This window comes from Topomyia yanbarensis, chromosome 3 (assembly GCF_030247195.1).
Source record: "Topomyia yanbarensis strain Yona2022 chromosome 3, ASM3024719v1, whole genome shotgun sequence".
Lineage (NCBI taxonomy): Eukaryota > Metazoa > Arthropoda > Insecta > Diptera > Culicidae > Topomyia > Topomyia yanbarensis.
Window position 1 is genome coordinate 374,564,387 of NC_080672.1, and position 23,007 is coordinate 374,587,393.

At 34.6% G+C, this 23,007-nt stretch overlaps 1 protein-coding gene across 1 annotated transcript in view; it reads right to left on the reverse strand.

Annotated features, from left to right (window-relative positions):
* LOC131689577 (nose resistant to fluoxetine protein 6-like) overlaps window positions 1–22,480 on the reverse strand; it is a 57,990-nt gene extending 35,510 nt beyond the window's left edge. The window contains exon 1 of the mRNA XM_058974769.1: window positions 22,187–22,480. Within this exon, the coding sequence (XP_058830752.1) occupies window positions 22,187–22,277 (91 nt within the window). The 5' untranslated portion in view covers window positions 22,278–22,480. The remainder of the gene's footprint in view (window positions 1–22,186) is intronic.
* Window positions 22,481–23,007: the final 527 nt, after the last annotated feature.

Genomic DNA, 23,007 nt, shown 5'->3' on the forward strand with positions numbered 1-23,007 from the left:
CCAAAAATTAGTTAAAACCCTAAGTTTTGGCCACATAGACCAATTTTTATAATTTTGTCACAACTTTGTATGAACAGGTGCCACTGTGCAGAGGTAGGATTCGAACCTGCAACCCTTGGGACTCCGGCTCAATGCGCAAATCCCCAGGGAAATGATTACGTCCCAGGAAAACACATGATTATCGCAATGGTGGCAGTGCACAGTTGTCCAGAATGCAAATTAAGTAGAAATTGTAAGATTTTACTCAAACTATACAACTTGGTCTTATAACGTCTTTGGAGAAGTTTTCGTAGTTGGGTCTCACGAACTTCTTTTAGTTTTCTTTTAGTTAAAACAACAGTTAGGGTGGTTCTATTCTGACCAAGATTAGAAAATTAACTTTTTAATCACTCCAGCTAAAGCCAAACGACATTCAGCGATGCTGTAGAACGACAAATATTGGAAAAGTTTACTGAAGGCATGTAAGTTATATCTGTCATACTTAGCAACAAATTTAAAATGAAAGGTTAGGGTGCTTCTTAGAAAAACTGTTTCATTGAAATAAATTGTGTGGTATTGATTTAAGAGGGCGGAGAGGTAAGGGTTACTGCGTGAAACACCTTCTTGTGATTTTTTTAGAACTTTGCGTAAAGCGAATTGATCAAAACTTTTGTACATTATAGTGTATCATTTCAATAACATTCTGTAATTTTTCTATGGAAAATATCGACAAACGAATCTTTTTGTAAACGTCTCTGGAAAAAAACATGATTTGCAGTGTTACCTGCCATTCAAAAACTACTTAACCAATTTCTTTCAAACTTTTCAAACACATTATATGTAAACACACCTAACCTTGTTACGTCGAGTTTTCACAAAAAATCTGGTAAGGGTTTTTTACTCATTTTAAATAAAAATTACTATTTTTCACAAAAAATTTCGCCTTTTTATAGGTAAAAAACCTTTAATTGAAAAATTATCTCAAAAACTTAACGTAGGGGTTAGGTATTTTTTACATAGAATGTGCATGCAAAGTTTGAAAAAAATCGGTTAAGCAGTTTTAGAATGGTAGGTAACACCGCAAATCATGTATTTCCCAGAGACGTTCTAGAAAAAGGTTCGTCCCCGAGTCGTTTGTCGATAAATTTCCATAGAAAAATTACAGAATATAATTAAAATGATACACTCTAATGTACAAAAGTTTAGATCAATTGGCTTTACGCAAAGTTCTAAGAAAATCGCAAAAAAATGTTTTTTAGCACTGAAAGCCTTACCTAGGAAAATTATAGGAGAGGATGCACTTACTTCGGTTTTGTAACAGCACCCATCAGTTCGTGCACAAAAAGGCGAACAGATGAGCCCCGTTCAGAAGAACAAAGTTTGAAAGAACAGATCCGGCGAAAGGCCAATGGAGAATAAGTTGTTTTCTTATACTCCTCGATTGTTGCTTAACGCAATTGATTGCATATCAGAAATTTCACTGACTTAAGTGAAGGGTTCTGGAAGGAACCAATCTCATATTTCGTAATTAAGGCCTCTCATGGAGACTACACCATCAATCTCTACTTCCTTGGCGGGTACGTATACAAATACTTATTCGTACACACCCGAGTATTGTTTACGATCCGGAAGTAGACCGTCCACGGGCCGGTTGTATTAGATGGATATGATTTGTATTGAAAAGGAGACTTATCGGCATTATCCACCAAAGAAGGTTTTACTGCAGGGAATCCAACTAAATTGAAAAGAATGGAGTGATTGGTTCTTTGCTGTACACATGTTCTATGTAATACCAGTAATCAATAAACACATTTTCGTTAAGCCGCTAAGCCCCCTTAAAACTGAATTAGTCTTCAGACAACTTGAAGATTATTTTAAGGTGAATAATTTGTTTCATGGTACCATATATCTAACTATCGTCGTTGAAAATTTATAACACTTTTTCTCCAAAAATGGGGTTCTTTGAAATACCAATATCACTCTTTGGGGCAAACAAAGGATAATTCTAGAGAAAATTTAGAATAGGACGTAAGTAACAATGAGAGATTCTCTTTGGGGTCTTTCTCTTCTGTTTATTACTCGACCATTTCTAGTAAAAACCGTCGGCTTTCGATATGTACTGGAAAATTAGTGCAAAGTGTTGTAATGACGTCGTAATAAACGAAAGAGAAAGTAAACAAAGAGAGGCTCTCAATGTTACTCACGTCCTATTGAAATTTTTTTTCTAGAATTCCGTTTCAACTACATATAAGATCATGATTCGAGGTATAATTGAGCAAAAAGTGGCGAGCACGATATTTTTTTAAAATTTCTTGAAATTGATTACAAAAAATCAATTTTTGATATTATAAGAACTTATATCTTTCGAATAATAGAAGCTAGAGCTTTGATGTATTAGAAGAAAATGTTCGTCTTCAAAAAAGAACCTAATTTCTCTAAAAAAACATCTAAAGGATATTTTAGTAAAAAATCAAAACTGCAATTTGGTTTTTAATTAATTGACCCTTGGTAGCATGTTCAAATTACTTACATGTTGGACAATATGAAAGATATAGAGCTTCATGATAAATTTTTTCATTGTACAAGACTTCTATTATTTATTAAATTTATGAAAATCAGAAATTTTATTTTTAGTAGTTTGAGATAGAATTTCGCAGTGTTCCAGATAATTGAAGAAAATCAACTTTTAAAAGACTTTGTCGAAGACACTGGAACTCTAGGTCTAATGCTTTCCATTTTTCAAGAAATTTGCCGAAAAAATTAGGGTGCTTCTTAAAAATAGTTTTATTCATATAACTTTTGGAGTTTTAATTTTTCATTAATATGACTTTAGAAATACTTTCAGATATTTTCAAGGAGAACAGTTTGTCTCAATATACTGAACCTGTAGCTTCATTCGTTAGAAATATATATATATATATATATATATATATATATATATATATATATATATATATATATATATATATATATATATATATATATATATATATATATATATATATATATATATATATATATATATATATATATATATATATATATATATATATATATATATATATATATATATATATATATATATATATATATATATATATATATATATATATATATATATATATATATATATACTTTTTACTATAATGAACTCCCGCATATTTGGTAACCATTCCTGTAAGATAACCGCAATGGTATTTGGACCTTAAAAACCATTCTCTGAAATTTCCTTTTATCATTAACGAAACGATAAATCAACGCTACCGGCAATCATATTGACTATTCCACTTATGGTCAGCGCCACTTGTACCATTTGCCGAATAGGTCGTTAAGTAACGTTACCATTCAAAAATGCCGATTTCCTCGAACAAATTTTAGGGCATATTATAAGGGGAATGGTGATCTTATAATCCATTTTTGCGGTACTAAATTGTTGTTGGATATAACAAGGTACATTAAACATTCTACCATAAACATTTCTTCACCATGCTGTGCGATTAGTATAATCTTGCACTATACACAATTCATTTAATGTTTTTTTTTTACAATATGGCAAATCTTGACGCAAAACAAACATGATACCACACCACAAATCGTTTCGATTATTTGGTGTATTGTGACCACAGGTAACCATTTCTCGAATAGTACAGTTATAGTTTTCGAGTGACACTATGCCATGGGCAAAATATGATGAGTGTGTATAATAAACTACTTTATCGACACTGCAGCAGATGTAAAAAGAACTTTATAAATGTTTTTTTCTGATTCACCCAAGAGCCTCTTCTCCCTTATCCCTCATCAGTTAGAATAACGTTTTTTATTCTATCGATTTATGGTAATCTGGATTTGATTGCATGCCGTCCTCCTCCATGTTCGGTTGTTGGCATCTTATGATGGTGGTACTGCCGCTTTTACCAATTGAGCTATTTCTGTAATCTTGTGGAACGTATTTTGTTCTTCATAATAATCTAGCCACAATCGACTTTAGGAAGAGGGTAAATCGACATGTCATATACTAATAAACTGTTGATGATTACGAATGACCATGATTGTAAGAGCTGAATAATTTCGGAGCATACCGTATATGGTTGGAACTTCAATTCAAATTTTCCCTTGATTTTCCTTGAATTGGTTTAAAATAGAGTTTGCGAGCCTTTTGGTGATGGTGAGCCGTGTGTTTAATACAATGCATTCATATATAATATATAAACCGTTGAATCTGGTTGGTTAGGCAAATCGAGAATCTGGATGATGCATACGTTATTAGAATTGACCATCTCTCCTCGTCTTGACAGGTGTAGCAACTTCCGGCAGCTGTGTACTTACGTTGTTAAAAAGACTCGTGATGTATACGAAAAATGTAATACATTTACATTGATCCACTTAAGAAAAAGATATAAGCTCGGGTATTAGAGGAGGATTTGAAATGCTTGAGTTGCTAGGACTGCAATACATGTTGTTAGCCCTTCTTTAGAAGTCCATCCTAAATTCGTGAAGCTCCTTCCTACTAACAGAACTTCTTAAATGGCAGTGTTACGATGTGATGTATTTTGCCATATACGAAATTTGATTATGATTAGTTTTACCATTTTTCTGAATGTGCTTATAAACAAATTGTTGCTATAGATGAAATGTGAATTAATCTATTCGACATTCGCTGAGTAAAACATTATTGACAGCCTTGTGGATTTATTTCACCTTTTACAGAAAAATATGAAGCTGTAGATTTTGTTCAAAAACGAAACCTGTACGCCAAAAGTTTCTTTTATCCAACCTAAATAATCTGATTTCCACTTGGTAAGAAATAGTAATAAAGTATTAAAGCACCTTATGCGTGGATAGATTATTATTTTTTCCCCAATAAATATATGCAATAAACAAAGATTCGTTATTTTATTTTAACAACACATTCAATTCAATATAAAGGATTACTGAAAACTGTAACCAAACGATTCGACTTGAGGTGAACATTATGGTAATCTTGTAAGGAAATTGTAACGATACACGTTTTTCTTTAAAGCAAACCTTACAGAACCATATGAAAACGACTACCATCATCGTGCCCTCTATTCAAATCGTTTCGATATATTTTTTTAATAATCCTGCGGAAGCACCTCAATTTTTACTAACATACAATATTATATTATAACCATTCCCTATATTGTAACAATAACTCGTATCTTAATTCTATAATTTAATATAATCTTACAGGAAAATGCATTTATCGTAATATCATAAATAGACCTTAATGTATGTGGTTACCATAGCAACTTATGATTTTTGTATAATATGGAGGATTCCGGATAAAGTTTTTATTTATGCGGGTTATGTTTTGAGTAAATATTGCAATATATACAAAACTATCGCATTTGGCATTTTTGGTGATCTATACTGTTAAGTCCCCTTATCGAAGTTATATTTTTTATGCAAAAGTTTGAAACGAAAAAAAGCTTAGTAGTTGGTGTATAAAAACAAATTATACGGCCTAAAATAATCTTCAATTTGTCAATAGAAACTTTAGTGTTAATTAAAAACTGCAAAAGTTGTATAAATAAAACCCTTTTTAAGGAACACCCTAAAGTTTACATTTGGATTTGCCGTGTATTTGAAAGTATAAAAATAGAGCTTGCGTACCTTCAGCAATTTGTTCTAAAATGTGTTCTACAACTTTATCGAAGACAGTCCAGCTCTATCTCGAACCGTTGAAAAGTTCAATTTCAAATCTATTTCATGAATCTAGATCTAGAATTCTGAAGTTTTTTCGATTCATGAATTGACCAGTTATTCGGATGTTCCGGATCTTCCGGAAGATTTTCAAGTAAAATCCAGAGTTAGTATTTGAATCTGAGTATCACTAACAGTTTAGATGAGATTTTATATAAAGCTTCAAGCATATTACAAATTCTTAGGATCAGTTTCATTGATTGGCCACATTGTCGCTTGATCAATATTATGAGAAATAGTATTGCACCGCCTGCATCGGCATCGGAATCGTAATCCTGGACATCTAAGATCGGTCGTATCATGACCAAATTTAATATATACATTCTCATTTTTGTTTTGCTTTTGTTCATAATTAGTATTCTGTCAATAAACCTGTGATTTATGACGGTTCTGCATACATCTATGGATGCCAAACATGACCTCATTCGGCACCGATTCCCACTGACCAACCAGGTCAAAAATAGTAGTATTTACTAGAAACTGAAAATTTAAACTCTAACAAATAATTCAAGTACCAGTTCATATAGATTTGGTGGAAAATGTGTCTTAAAACTGAGTTCGAAATCGGGGTCAATATGACCCGCTAACACCTTATTTGTTACAAAAAGTTAACACCTAAAGAAGGTTAGACAATTCGATTTTTTATTGTTTTTGCAGTAAAATTGTACTTTTGGTTTATAAATGGTTTAAAAGTGGCGGAAGAGCTTTTATAATTCAATACTCAGTATTTTGACCAACATTTGTAAACTCCGAATTATTTTGTTGTAAATTTTATTTTTGCTTAAAAAAAACTAAGATACAATGTGGGTTTCTGAGCAAACCCCGTTGTCAAGCTTGAGGTCCCGCAAGAAATGGTGTTCTAATTAAACCGGTGAGAACTGATGAAATCGAAACTTGGTTCGGCTTAGCAAACCAATCCAATACATACCTATATTTCTTCCCAAGAAGGGGTTTGCTCAGGATCACATATTGTTTTTATGCTATCGTCAATCTAGCGCTAGCTAAGTCTTGCCTCTAAGGTAATTTCGTATTCTGATGAGACGAAGTCGAAACGAAAAATTCAAAACCAATTTAGTTGTAGGTTTGGGCCTTTCAGGAGCATAAAAATGGTTTTATCCAATGTTCTATTTAGTGGGGAAAAATTGGGTTTCTCCCAAATTTTTGGAGATACTTTCATTCTAACCTTTAGCAATTTATTTCAAATCAATCCATCGAAATTGGTCAGTGCTCAAAAACGTTGTGAACCGGATTATTTGAGTTCAATCGGTATAGACGCTGAAGCTAGTATGTAGTAAGTAAGTCGGTGATACATTTTATTACATTAAATAAAAACAACTTTAGTTGAGAATCAAGAATGATTATCATTCTCATCTAGTTAGTCAATCCAGCACCACCCACTATTATCGGTGTTCGATTCTAACGCATCACATAGTGAAACGAACAACAATCCAATAATATCTAACCACGTGTGGGTCATAATTTATTGATCAATTATACAGTATATTTATAGGACAGGATTGGTATCGTAGCCAGTCATGGAAGCGGCATGACGTTAGCAAAAAATTGTCGCCCTGTTTTTTTTAGAAAGATGAGTCTCATCATTCAGTTTCTGCGGTTTTTGAACCCCATCCGAAACCGTATCTCGTGGGCAACCAGGCGAAAATAGGCATGCGTGCAAACCTGTTTACTAGTCGATTGCCGTTCAAAGGATTCAGTTTCAATGCCCGGGAAGAAAGCACGCTTATTGGGTCACATGGCACACTCTGATTCGCGGTTTATTCATTCTGTGTAGAATGATTTTATACTAACGGGTGTCACAAAAGTGTTGAGACGAATAGGGATCTTTAGAGGTGTTAAAATTATTGAATTTTCTGGTGCAGATTATTACTATTAGTTATAGCAGCTTTGTATGTTCAGGAGACAAACTTTTGAAAAACCAGTTGTTAAGTTTCTATTATTATACGACAATTAGATATCCGAATCCATGAGGCTACAATGACTCTATAAATTGCCTCATGAGATTTACAATATTTTTTAAATGACACTTGGAAATGCAAACAGCTATGGATGGAAAAAAGTCAGATCATGTTGTGTTGGAATATGATATCATACCACCTGAACAACTACAAGGCGAACAAACATATTAGTAGATACGTAATTTAGTAGACATTAAAATCAGTTAACAAGCTGACGAATTTAATGTTGTTTTTTTTTCTTTAAAAATAAAAAAAATGGTTGAGGTATAAAAACAATACGAGTGTGCTCGTGAGGACATCTCCTATCGATGTATATGAAAAACTGAGACATTTTTTCCCTTATATTGTTGGACAAAATTTTTAGTTCATTTAATTATTTTTCGATGAACATGCACTCAGGCTTCAACTGGTCATTATTTTTGGTTTTTCCGAGCAGTCTTTTGATTTAAGGAATTGTATTCTCTAATTGCTACTCGGTTTTTGCTTCATAGTCGTATGCCAGAGATTTTCAACCTGGGGTGAATTAGATTATTGTAGGTGGTGAATCATGCGGGGTAGATTTTAACTTGTTATTCCATCATTCTCGTCGATTTTTTGTCTCTGTATATTAGCGTGTCAAGAATTAAAAAGTTGGCTGAGAATGTTCAGGAACAGGTATCTTATTGAATAAAAGAATTGTGTTCATTAATTTATTTCGTTTCTTTGATTGACAGCCGATATTTTTTCAAACTCAGCTAAAATATATTGTTATCTATATATTGTACACCGGAATCAATCCCATCATAGTAAATCGACTGAATGATGGCATTAATTCACCTTTTGATATAATGCCAACACAAAACGGGTACTCTTTATTTGTATTCACACTACCTGCATATATCTGACTTCACCCGGCGTATTTTCAATGTTGTCTTTTTACCATAGGTCCTTACGCAACTCTTTTTTGTACGGCATTTTCAAATCAAATATTATACCAAATTGGTATCGATAGTAAAGTGTTGTATTTATTATGACATTTCCTTGCAGTGCCATTAACTTCCAAGAATGTTTGGTGCCCAATTTGGATATGTCGCGAAACTTTTGTAACACCCGTTAGGTGTACTGTATGCGTCATCTTCATTTGTGCGGTGGTTTTACCTGTTGGTGGAGAGGCAGGTTTTCCCAAAACGATACATATTTTTTTTCTTGTTTACGCATCGAAATATTTGTTTATTTGTTGCAGATAAAACATGTTTTAAATCGCTGAGAGGCGTAATATGAATTGGCATTTGCATATTGTGGGGTTAACGGTAGAGTTCTAATTTTATCGGTTTCGATTTCGAATCCACTATTTATAAGTTTTCTATTCAAAATGTTTTTTCATCTGCATTCTTGTATAACAGTTAATGAGGGTAACTTTGCCGAAGATTTATCGGTAAATTTATCTGTGCGGTGTACAAGTATACCTCAATTTAATGTATACAAAATTCAATTTTAAAAGCTATGGTAAGATAACACAGTAGTGCGATTTTGGGAGCTGTTGTGGTACTGTTTTAATTATCACAGGACTATTTTCATACAAAATAAAAGTATTTTAAAATCATGTGATTATTTGTAGTTTGAAAGATGAAAATGAATTCATTTATTAAGCACAACTTCAAGTAGTCAGGTTAAGTAAAAAACTGCTGTTTTTACATGTTCATTGCATTAGGTTTGAAGCATTTTTCAACATAAAGAAATAAAGCAAAAAATGCTAATGGCACAAATAATATGAACGCCTAAAAATAATAACATGGTGCCACAAAAAAACTAGCGGTGGGTAATGTCCGCGGTGTTTACGTAGGATTATTCGTTGGCGTAGGATGCGTTGGCGTTGGCGTGGTTCAGTGAAATTTTCCGGGGGATTTTATTAATTATCCGTTCCAGAGTATTTATAGTTAGGTAATTTTCTGCCTATAAATGTTAAAGAGTGCTGACTAGTTCAGTAATTTTAAAATTAAATTTGGCCAGTAAAAGCAGCATGTTTTAGTCTGGATTTTTTACGTTATGCAGAAAACTTGCGCACAAAATATCTGTCCTACGTCAACACCTCGGTAATATTTTAATAACTTTTACAAAGTACACAAGGTATCGGTAGCAAGCATTTTTCATTGGATTTGTGAAACAAGATTAGTAATTCGTTTAGTAGGAAAAACATTATTAAGGTTCTATTTGTACGTAATGCTCCGTTTTGAAAATATTGAAATGACACCCAATATAGTAAAGGAAGACGTAATTCCCACGTCAAAACTTTCAATTGTAGACCATATACTTCCAAAATAAACGAACAACAATGGTTGGCAACGGTTTTTTGCTTCATGATAAAAACACCCCTTAGAGGCAATATTCCGGCCGTCTCCTCTGCGATTCCGGTCCCATTCTCGCTGCCGGCTCTATCATGTACCGTTCCACTCGCTAGCAGAATCCAATAGTTACTAACCCGATACTCGGTCATCTGTATATGTTATGTTATAACAGCAATACCGAGGAAGATTTCATCCGTAGAAGCATTTCAAATGAGTAGATCATTGAAGGGAAACCTCACGAGTATTTCTGTAGAAAATTTAGAACAGGACGTAAGTAACAATGATATATTCTCTTTTGGGTCTTTCACCTCTGATCATTACTCGGTCTTTTCGACATTTAGTATTCCACTTTTTGCATAATATTCTAGTAAAAACATTCGGCTTTCGATATGTGCTGGAAAAATAGTCCAAAGTGTTATAGTGGCGTCGTAATAATCTACAGAGAAAATAAACAAAGAGAGTCTCTCAATGTTACTGTCCTATTCTAAATTTTCTCCAGATTTACGGCACGCCAGAGGCGTAAATCTGTCGTCGCTTGAAATGCCCAACTTTCTGTTAAAGAATGTATTATTTTAAGTATGCTTCACTTCATTCAAATTTTCAATACCATAATATATAATAAATGTATAGTTTAACATACTAAGATTCGTTAGAAATATTTCTGATTTATCGTCAACTGTTTGCAAAATTTATCCAACCAATTTGCACTAGATATCATTTTTGTTGAGTTGTGAATTGCTCTCCCTCTCAAAAATACGTAGTAATACGTCTAGAATTTTGCCCAGAAATTGATTCGACAGGGAACTTAGGGATGTGGTGAAATACTTCTGAAGAAATAGAGAGTGAAATTACTATGAAGATTACCATTGTTCCGATTATAACCTTAGGGTGATTCGTTTCTCCGAACAAAATTTATTAAAATACTTTAGATTTGTTTTCAACAACAAACCTACAAATGCAACCAAGAGCAAGAAGGCACAATCTAAATATTCCTGTTGAATTCCTCCACTTACTGAAAACCTGTATCAATAGACGAGAAGTCTTTGATTGACTTGGAGCAACGCTTGAAATGTCTCAGGCCGTTCAATAATTATAAGTGAATTTGAACTACAATTATCGAGCATCGAAGCCTAGAGCTATGATTGCAATCAGTTTTTAATGGATATTATGAATGAAATAAAACACCCTTTTTATATCTTTGATTATCAATCGATAACAAACCTCTCTCTCCTGAGGGAATTGAACTTGACTGACTAGAAATAAAGCAATCGATTCGCATATGATGATTAATGAGAAAAAATTATTGTACGGTTATATCTAATTCTGATTATCATCTGTATAGATTTTAAATTTCCGTACAGTCTCAGCTCTATTTTGCATAGGGATTAGGAAACAGAGGCCTGTTCCCAAGCGATAATGGATTGGTTTTTTTCCATACGTTTATTTGACACGGCATTTGCAAAAGCTTTTTACGCCAGTTTCTTTTTTTACATAGCACGTTACAGAAATCCTTAAGACTAATTTTAAATATACAAGTAATTTGTCTAAAACTAACACTAAAATCACTTTATTGTTTGCTTTTTCCTTACATTGTTGTATTTCATAATGATCTAGTATTTTCGGGTGTATTTATTTACTTTTTGCTGTTATTGTCTAAATTTAAAAACTGAATATTCTAGGACACTTTAATTGGTGAATGATTAGCCTTGGATGAGAGTATGAGAAGATGAATTTAATTAAATTTTGACAGACGCTGTTTTTAGAAAATGATAGATAAGTTCCATGTATAGAGGATCGCGATACGCCAGGATGTCTCTAACAGGAACATGGATTGGTCTTCCTCGGACTTGTAAAGAATCTACTAATTGTGATCTGGCTTCACGATATTCAGTGCAGGACCAAACAACATGCTCAATGTCATGGTAACCTTCTCCACAAGCACAATGATTACCCTCAGCGAGCCCAATACGACGGAGATGCGCATCTAAAGTATAATGATTGGACAGTGCACCAATCTTGGCTAAATTATCAGCTTTCTCATTTCCCGCAATAGAGCAATGGGCGGGGAGCCACACTAGGGTAAATTTATAACATTTTCTTGTTAGGTTACTCAGAGATTCTCGTATCTACCCCAAAAAGAATGGATCGTGATTATCAATCCTCTTTGAGCGTAGAGCTGCAATTGTGCTCAGACTATCAGTGAGGATAAAGTAATGGTTCGGGGGTAAAGTATTAATTGTTGGCAAACTATAGTGAACTGCTGCTAGTTCCGCTATATAAACAGAAGCGGGTTCTGCAAGTTTGAGAGAAATTGAAAAATTATTGTTGAAAATACCGAAACCAGTGGCCTCACTGATTTGTGACCCATCAGTGTAAAACAATTTAAGGCAGTCTATATGTTGATATTTACTTGTGAATATTTTAGGGATCTCCCGCGAGCGTAGATGATCCGGAATTCCACGAATCTCTGCTTGCATGGACGTGTCGAAGAATAAAGTGGATTCAGGAGTATCTAGTATATTGACATATGTGGGAACAGACCTAGCAGGCGTTATTTCTTGTGACATGTGATTGAAGTACACTGTCATGAATCTGGTTTGGGGTTGAAACTCGACAAGTCTTTCAAAATTTTCAATTACCAGTTGGTTCATAACCTCACATCGAATAAGTAAACGAGAGGAGAGATCCCAGAAGCGGTCTTTTAAAGAAGAACTCCCGCTAGTACTTCAAGACTCATCGTATGGGTCGACTGCATGCAACCTAAGGCGATTCTTAAACAACGATACTGTATCCGTTCCAGTTTAATAATGTGAGTGTTCGCAGCTGAACGGAAACAGATGCACCCATATTGCATTACTGAAAGTATTGTTGTTTGATACAATCTTATCATGTCACTTGGATGAGAACCCCACCATGATCCAGTTATTGTTCGCAGAAATTTTATCCTTTGTTGGCATTTCGTTATTAGATACCTAATGTGGCCTCCCCATGTGCCTTTAGAATCGAACCAAATTCCAAGGTATTTAAAAGTCAGGACTTGGGCTATCGTTCTACCAACCAACTGAAGCTGAAGCTGAGCTGGATCACGCTTCCTTGAGAAAACGACCAACTCTGTTTTCTCCGTAGAGCAATCGATGCCCAGCTTTAAAGCCCAAATTGTTAAATTATTCAAGCTATCTTGCAATGGTTGTTGTAAATTTATAGCTTTTGGTCCTGTGGCAGAAACCACGCCATCATCTGCAAGTTGTCTTAGAGTGCATGGGCTGACAATACAATTATCAATGTCATTCACGTAAAAATTATAGAGAAGGGGGCTTAGACAAGAGCCTTGTGGGAGGCCCATGTAACTTATTCTGAGTGTCGCCAAATCGCCATATGAAAAATGCATGTGCTTTTCTGACAATAAATTGTATAAATGATTATTTAATATCGGTGAAAGACCTCTCCGAAAACCAAACTGGGTATCTGAGAGCAAGCCGTTCGCCTCAACCCAATTGTCGAGACGTCGTAGGATAATTTTTTTCAACAATTTGCTGATGCAGGATAGCATTGCAATCGGTCGATACGAGTTATGATCGGAGGCTGGTTTTCCCGGTTTTGGAAGATAATGGATTGGTGGAGGTTGTTCAAATTCCTCACCAGCAAAGGCGTTGATTATATTAAACGCTCGCACAGGGTGAAGCCAAATCTAGCTATCGAACAGTCAGATGGCTACCAATCGTGCAAAGTAAACGAACATTCTTCTTTCGGAGAACGTGAAAGAAAAGTATTATTATTCATACAAATAAATATTAATTTATTGTGTAACTCGGTTGAAGTCACTCAAAGTTACAGCAAAAACGGTGGGTGCCAGGAACAAAGAAGAGGGCATCATTTTAGGCAGTGTTGGGCATTTCTCTGTACGGGACTCGATAACACCACACGCTCTACTATCAAGTGCGTTGATTTTTTTTTAAATTGATATTTTCGGTAGTATCCAACGGAAAACAGGTTGAAATATTGAGTTAAGCAAAAGAAATTATGCGACACTATCGCCCCAGATGCAAAATTCGTACCCGCAACGTTTTGGTCGCCGATCCAATTTAATTTTCCAATCCTTTTGCTATACACGGGCTGAGGCGTCCCAGGAAGAACACAAGATTATCGCATTGGCGACCTCTAAAACGAGATCCTACACAACCGCCCCCTCCATTTGAAACACATTTGATCTATTCACATTATGACGACTTTCGTGCTAGATCGTATTCAGAGTTGGCAGGACCCTCTCAGATTTTAATGAAACTTTCTGTACATGAAAGTTTTGTCACAAAAAGCCACTTTGCGTACTTTGTTTTTCCAAAAATGATCTAGACTGTCTTTTGAAAAGGGTCAAACTTTTTACCATTTTTTCAAATGGCTATATATTGTCTAAAAATGACATATCCTACAAAAAATGTTGTAGAAGTGATTTTCACAAAATTAGTCAATTTTTTGAATAAACAAATTGAAAAAATTCTTCATATACATAAAAAAAATGATTTTAAAAATTTAAATTCGATTTACAAAAAAACCCCATCTTTGATTTGAATGAAATTTTCTTCCAAGAAAGGCGATTATGTTCCCTACATACCGTCAAAAATTCAAGTTGGGCGCTTACAAGGAAACAAAATTATCTTTGAAAAAAACTTTTCTTTATCTAAACTTTTCTTCAGTGTATTTTATCAAAAACTAACCAAATGAAAGTCGTAATCATCTCAGAATCCAATAAAACTCAGTTTGTGAGAAAATATTGTCTAATTTAGCAACTAAGTATATTTTTATTAATCGAGAATACCATTGAAAACAGTTTAAGTTATTAAACAAATATTCCGTTATTACTTCTTTATTTTCTTGTTTACTTCTGAGGAAGGATCATGGAAAGTAATAACCACTACAACATTATGTATTGAATTTTATTTGTTTATTTTTATTTATAACATTTGTCTTGAAACTATCTTCATGCATGCTAGTTTGAATTATTTCTGTACAAGGAAAATAGTTTTGGTTCGTCTTCTGAATCAGAATACCTTTTCGCCTCTACTTTGCCACCAGGAATAGGCACAAAACTGTGGAATTTCTGAGGGCCAGATATTGTTTTGGCGTTATTATACAGTTCTTCGAGTTCTTCTGACATTTTGTTGTACTGTTCAGTGGATGTGTAGCAGAAATTTAATTTTGTGATATTTTTATGAGTTTGTTCAACTGCCCAGTTATATAACTCTCGGGGTGTTGTTATGGTATTTCCATAGTCGCGAGCAAGACTGGCTCTTTTTTGCCATTCACTTGAGAGTACCACCAATAGCATCACAGGGTTCTTTTCCATGGGAATTTCAAAAAAAAAAATGCCATTCTGCGCTTACTTCATATTTTGACTGGAATCTACACAAGCTTGCGAAGTTTTTCTTATTTTTGTATTGTGCTGCTGCTCCATCAGACATAAAATAAATTTTAGAAAAGTTTGTCAATTGTTTCATTTTTTTTTTCATTTTTGTGATAAACAACTGAACTGCGGTCTTCCAGTCTTTTCTTCTGTTTAACTCAATATTTCTATCTGTTTTCCATTGGATACTACCAACAACTTTAAATAATTTACTGGCACTTTCTTCAAAATCCAAAAAAAAACTAAATTAATTGATCCTCAAAAAGGCAAGCTAAAATCGTGACTTCAAGAAATATCGCTCCTAAGACCCAGAAAAATTAGAAGCCTCTTTTTTGTCGTTTCATCAGTGAGAACCCAAATACGCTCGATTATTTCTATTGCTATTTACAAGTTCAGCTTGAAAAAGCATGAGAATTGCCAATCCAGCGGCCCTCTGAGACCCCTTGCCTTTTTAAGGGGTTGTAAACAAATGATTTGATTGATCAGAGAACGCTTGAATACTGCGAAGCATATAGATTCTTAGACCGGAAATGTTATGGGCCTTTTGAAACACTTATTGTTGTTGATGGATGAACCCGAATAACTTCTGAAAAGGTCGTAATAAAAGAAAAGAATTGTGTTGTTAAAAACAAAATTTAAAATATCTCGAGAACTACATTTCAGAAAATTTTTGTTATTAGCATTTTGATTTTAAATGGCGTTTAAGATCATATTCAAAAAAATGTATTTTTGACTGCGAATAGTATGAATTATAAAAATATGGCAAAAGTTGTTGATTATTGAACTGAAAGCTTCTTCATGATCCAAATACACTGAAAATGTTACTTTTACGTCTTTAAAACGATAAACATACGATTTTATGATGGGGCAGCGCGAATAACTTTTAAAAAGGGCATAATCACACGAAACAATTAGTTTTTGTTGGAACAAAATTCCAAATATCTCAAAAACTATCGTATTTTAGAAGATTTTTGTTAAATGCATTTTGATTTAAAAAGTTAATTAGAATTATATTCTGTAATAAAATTACAGTTTTGTATGTCAATTAGCATGGAATTTAAAAACATGTATAAAGTTATTGTTAGAAATACAAATTTTTGTTTTTGTAAAAAATGACACAACGTTTTTTTCAGTTTATATTTTTTCGTACATAAATGAAATTAATGCACGTAATGTTCACACCGTTTTAAAAATTACTCCTGAGTCAAAATAATGTTACTGATTGTGAAAAATGTTTAGTCTTCCATGCCGGTGAAACGTGTAAAGTTTCATAGGAATCTGAGATGGCCGATTACGATTTTCAATATTTTCGGACGGATCTACGTGGAATTTCTCTAATTCTGAGCGCGGTGCACGATAGATCCCGAGGTATCTGGCTCTAGCGCAGTAAAGACAGTACTTTTTTGATGGAGGAATCTTCTCCGATAACGACTAAGGACGCAGCAGTGAACGATACAATGCATTCAAAGTTCGACATTGAACTAGTTTCACCCGAAATTTCAACAGAAAATACACTTGAATGGACTGGCAGAAAGGATACCAGTTCGATGGTTACCCAAGTAGTAATTCCAACTTGTTGAAAGTTTTAAATGTTGCACAACTGCTACACAACATTTTTTATTGTTGGATATATTTGAAAATAATTTCCACGGGTTTTTAAACTGATTGTGCAACTATGTAACTATAGAGCTGGCCAATAGTGTTAAGTATGCAAACATCAATAACAGTTGTGAAACTAATCAGAAACTTTGCTAACTTGCACAAACAGTCTAACAAGTTGCAAATGCCTCTTTGTTTGCCATTTCACCCTAAAACAGAACTGTTCAACTACCGAGTGCTCGACAAATGGCACAGCTATTGTTTACATTATTTTGCTGCAATTAGGAACATGTTGCACAACATACAAACAAAGTGCGCTTTTTCCATAACATAGTTGTTGCCAAGAGAGTTACAAATACTATACAGTAACAAAGCGTGCTACTTGGGTAGTATCACTCAAGACATTATATCAATGAGCAAAACGTGGAAATCCAGGGCGAATGATCTGTTAGGTTAAAGCCCCAATAACTCATACAATACTTGGAAATCTGAAGAATGATGGTAGAAAACAAACAGCACCGAAAAAAAATTAACGGGAGATAAAGTTGTCGCGTCTTGCGCCAGTAATTGCTACGATATCTCCCTCGTACCATGGCTTTGCAATGATATTGTAAGAGATACGTCAGTATGTATATTACCATCATCAACCATGCAATCCTAGTGTTCATGATTGAGAAGGGTACAATTGCACCGCTAGGTGGGTTAAAACAGGTTTTTTTTTTCCTGAAAATCAAGATTTTGGAGGTTTATAACATTTTTTAAACAAATTTTTGTATTTCATTTGATGAAACCTGCAACCTATACTAAGTCACGGTGTCTTTGTCGAACAACTTTATTCAAAAAAAAATCGGCATCTGTAAAACTTGGGGATATGAAAGAATGGATTTTTCCCTTTCATTTGAAAGTAAAATTAAAATATTCTGTCGGGGGGTCTAGAACAACTTTTTATTTTAAAGTTTTTTGATTGAAAACTTAAGTTGTTTAATGAAATTAATTTGCATTTTTGCTACTAATTGGTACTATAGACATTCAAAAAATACTAAAAATGAGAACCTGATGAACAATCTCATTGACTACAACTTCGTAGAAAGTTATAAATCGATGTAAAATCACCCGAAAAAGATATCAAATTTTTTTTTTTTTTTTATGGATTAAGAAATCGATTAACAAGGATTTACAAAAAAATGTTGGGTTTAAATGAACAGTAAATTCAGTTAAATTTCAATGTTTACAAAGTCCCATTCTCAGCAGAAAAATATATTTTCAGATGCCGGTCCTTGGGCGACATTGACGCTTATAAAAAAGGTGTAGCAAGGTGTTTACCAAATTTATTCGATATTATTATACCTTTTCAAGATGGTGATTATCGTAGTAACGAATTTTATCATGCCTTTTTCATTTCTTTTCTCGCTTTAGAAGATAGCTAATGTAAACTAGAATGACCCTTCTTCCTGATCCTATCCTGCCTGGTAAAATACAATTGGCTTAAATTCAAAGCATTATATTTGATGAACTAAAGTAGACAGTCGAGTCATTGTAATAAACAACGGATTTTATTGCAGCTGTGGGTTGAGAATCCTGTTTGTCCTTATCAACATTAAAAGAAAGATGATTGAAAGAGGAAAAATCTCTTTGAGTTTTGGATCCATGTTTGTCATCTTTTGGGGTAGATTCATTTCATCAGAATTTATAGATGCAGAGTTTTGCTTGTCCTCAAATTTTATTTCCAAATCGAACACACTTCACATAATCTTGGAAAAAAGAACGAAACAAATTTTCATCATTTCCTTTAAGAAGAAATTCCGGAGTCGTTACTCTTTTAACACGGATCACAAAAGAAAACGAAGAAGAAAATATCAGGCTGGACCATACATTCAGTAAATTCTCAAAGTAATACAAGCCTGTTTGTTGAAGATTTCCCTCATAATATGGGATAAGAGCAAAGACAACATATCAAGAAGACAGAGTTGCCAGTTCAGTTCAGAATCTGGAGACATTAACAGTAACACGTCTTTCGGGTAAAGGTGATACTTTCTATATCTACTTTTATATTGAGATCGCTGTCTTCGTACAATAGACAAAACCTTTATTTCTCATTTACTGATGCGATTTCTGTTCAATGTACAGCGATTCCCAAAAGTTAACAAACTTGAACATAAATCTCATTGAATTATTTTTCTATCCTTCATGAAACTGTCAATCAGGATTCTCAATCGAAATCAAATCAAATGACTGAATATCTAATCGAGTTTAATCAAATATAAAGTTAAAATTTATGCCAAATATATCCCACAAGATGCTAACGAGCAAAAAGGTTGATTCAAGATTACATCAAGCATACTCCAGAATGAGTGAAGAAATAAAAAAGAAGAAACAAATGTATCTGTGACAGACAAAAAAACCCGTTTTAATCCACCTAGCGGTGCAATTGTGCCTTTCTCATTTCTCTAAACTATGGCACGGAGGCTTTTTATGTTCAACATACTTGTGGAAATGTCCATTACATTCTTAGTACACTTTGCACTTATACACAATGGCATGCTATCCACGAACTTGATGAGCTACGTGTCGACGGTGAAACACTTGAAACAAAAAAATATCATACTCCATTAGCCTAATCAGCATTAGATCAATGTTATCTGCTTGCTAACTCATTTTGTCATGCGGGGGTGGGTATGTGAGGAGGACGAAAGTCCCATGAACGAACGACTCCCCAGCTTAAATTGGTATGCTTTGTGATATAGTGGTGGTTTAAAGATGATGGGGTTGAAAGGGAGGGGTATGAGGGCTGGATGGGGTGGTGGTCTGAGGGGTGATTTAAAGAGATTTTTAAAGGAGTGAACAGTAGAGGGGGGGGGGGGTGTAACCCCTCTCCGTAAACCATCAACTACGCCCCTGTTAAAATCCAGAAACCTTATGCGAGTCGAAAAAAAAATTTGGCCGGGATTAGGTTGACGTTTTTCAGAGTGATTGCATAACCTTTCTATATGAGAAAGGCAAAAATGTGCCAAAATCCAAAAAAGTGAATCGTCGTCAAATTTTTTTTCGAGTTTGCATGAAATCTCGACGTTTCATGCACCTTGAACACATTTAGCATCAAAAATAAAAATTCTATTTTTAATTTTTCCTATAGTTTATATGAGAAATTTCTGTGTGGCCACACTCTGAAACCCGTAATTCCGGAACCAGAATTCCGATCGATCCAAAATTCAATAGCAGCCGATAAGAAGGTTGCACCTTTCATTTGAGACTAAGTTTGGGCAAATCGGTCCAGCCATCTCTGAGAAAAATGAGTGACATTATTTGACACATACGCACATACATACACACACACATACACACATACACGGACACATACACACACACATACAGACTTTTTCCGATCTCGACGAACTGAGTCGAATAGGATATGACACTCGGCCCTCCGGGCCGGGATTAGGTTGACGTTTTTCAGAGTGATTGCATAACCTTTCTATATGAGAAAGGCAAAACTGTTTCATTTTATTGTATTACCCAGCATCTTTCAAAAGAGTACTAATTTCGTTAAGATTTTATCTACTCTTCTCTATATCTCCTTGCTCCTAAAATATCATTGGCGTGCATAAAACGGTGGAATCTGGAATCAAGTTTTTTCCGCTTAAAGGTGGGACTTTGCTAGCATTCATGTTCTTCTGATCACACTGTTAAAATAAGGTAAACCAATTTTTTACAAATGTAAATGTTTTTGGAATAAAGCTTCTTAACCAATAGGTCCCGTGCGAATCTATAAACTTTGATAAAACATTAATAGCTTTCTCTGGCGATTTTAGATCGCGATGTAGTTTTCTACAAAGTTGTACACAATGAAATTGTCCATCAGAATTTCACTTTTCGTAATATTTGAATGTCTAAAGTACTACCTATGGGCGAAAATGTGAACCAGTTTCATTGAGAAACCTAAGTTTCCAAACAAAAAAAACTTTTATATAAAAAGTTGTTCTGGAGCCCCCCACATAATATTTTAATTTTACTTTCAAATAAAAGAGAAAAGCCGATTCTATCTTATGCTGTAGTTTTAGCGATGTCGATTTTTTTTTCGAATAACATTGTTCTACCAAACACACCGTGAGGTCTCTTGAAAAGTTTAAAATTGCTATACTGCCTATGATTGCAAATCAAACCAATAAAGATAGGAAATCTTATAGAAAATAGGACAAATATGCAGTCATGGCCAGTATAGCACCGTGTAATTTGCGATGTACTTTTTATGTTATAATAACAAGTAAACAATGTTATTAGCTGTCGTTCCTAAAACCAGCATGGCCGATCAGCATTTTAGCATTTTCGGATCACCTGAGAATAAAAACTACCTCCTTGCTACGAACTCCAATGTATCATGAGAAAACCAAAAAAAGAAATGATGAATATACAATTACACTATTAGGTAGCATCTCACAGCTCTGATTTCACATGTTAGTCGAGATTTTAGAATTTTTAAAAAACCAAAATGGTTGTTTATAGTCACGCATAATTCGATCTGCGCATCGTACGTTATGATCAGACAGTTTAAATATTAGGCATTGACATTGTTCCACATCACTTGATTCCACCAGAATATTTGCAAAGTTTTCTATGTAAATTTAACTGATCAAATTGTCTAGAATACTAATCAACATTGAACGGAATCACTAAGTGGAGCGCAACACTGTGTCCGTCTCTCAGTTGCATATCTTCATTTTTTAAATTTTAGTCACGAATCGCTCATTTATTAATTCGATCTGTTACAGTGTATCGTGTTGTGTAGATGTGCGGTGTGAATTTTTAATTGTATCTTTGCATTCTTAAAAGGTAGTTGAACATTCCCGGGTGCAAGGTAGACTACTGGGTGGCAAATTGAATATGATTATATCTATTGTGATCAGTTTCTGATTACTGCTAATTACTTCCAAAATCGTGCCTTTAAATTATATTTTGTGTTCATAATTGTAAAATTCTCACAGTACCGAATTATATCAAACTTAGATGTTAATGCATGAATTAATATTCAATTCTCAGACAAATCGTAAAAATGCAACGGAATCACACAGCAGCACATGACACTACTAGTTAGAATATGTAATAATGCAAATCTTTACAACTGCCCTTTTCCGGGCATGCTTGCGATTGCGATAATATCACAATTATCAAAACAATTACAATCCACTCACGTTCAACAAAAGAATCGCCGCTCACCGAACAGCTCGCCAGGCAAACGGCTACCGCTGCCGACATCAAGAATTTTGGGAATATTCGCTGCATTATTTACCACCGCGGTCACTATTTACCATCACATTTAACACACTAAAATTTGGTTAAAAACCCAATCGGTTCCGTTGGCGCTTCCGAGTGATCCCGATTGCTGCTTTCCCAACTATTAGAGTATGTATTCCTCTCGCGTCGAAATCCCGCAAGTAACTGTCGCATCAAGTGATTCTTCTATCCCGGCAGGTCCCTAGACTGAACTAACTGATATATCGCGCATTGCATCCGATCGCGATTACACCGAGCTTCGTCACCCCGCGCTGCTACCACCAGTTAGTGCCACTACCACTGGCGTGGTCTGTGGAGTCATTTTCCTGGATTGGGTACCTACTACAGCAACACAACACATGTTGCGGCGAGTGTTTCGCGTGAGTATGCGCTCACAAGCGCGCAATTTCTCGTGCATGGATCTTCCTTTGCATTGCGGCTTAGAAGATCAATTTCGAAAGACGCGCACTGCTCGATCTGTCAGAGCGTGTGACATGCTATAAATACTGCGCGGTAGTTTGAACTCGATGCGATACACTTTGCTAATAATACAGTGGTATTAAATATCCAGTTTGATAACTGGGAATGGTTTTTATTTTCATGGTACGTTTTTGTCTATTGAGCTTCTAGCGGAAATGTGGGTGTTGGGATGATGAAGAGGTATTATTTCAAATGCATTCTAATTCAGTTTTTGAGGATCGCGGGCTGAAATACTAGGGGAGAAACGCCGGCGCCGGCT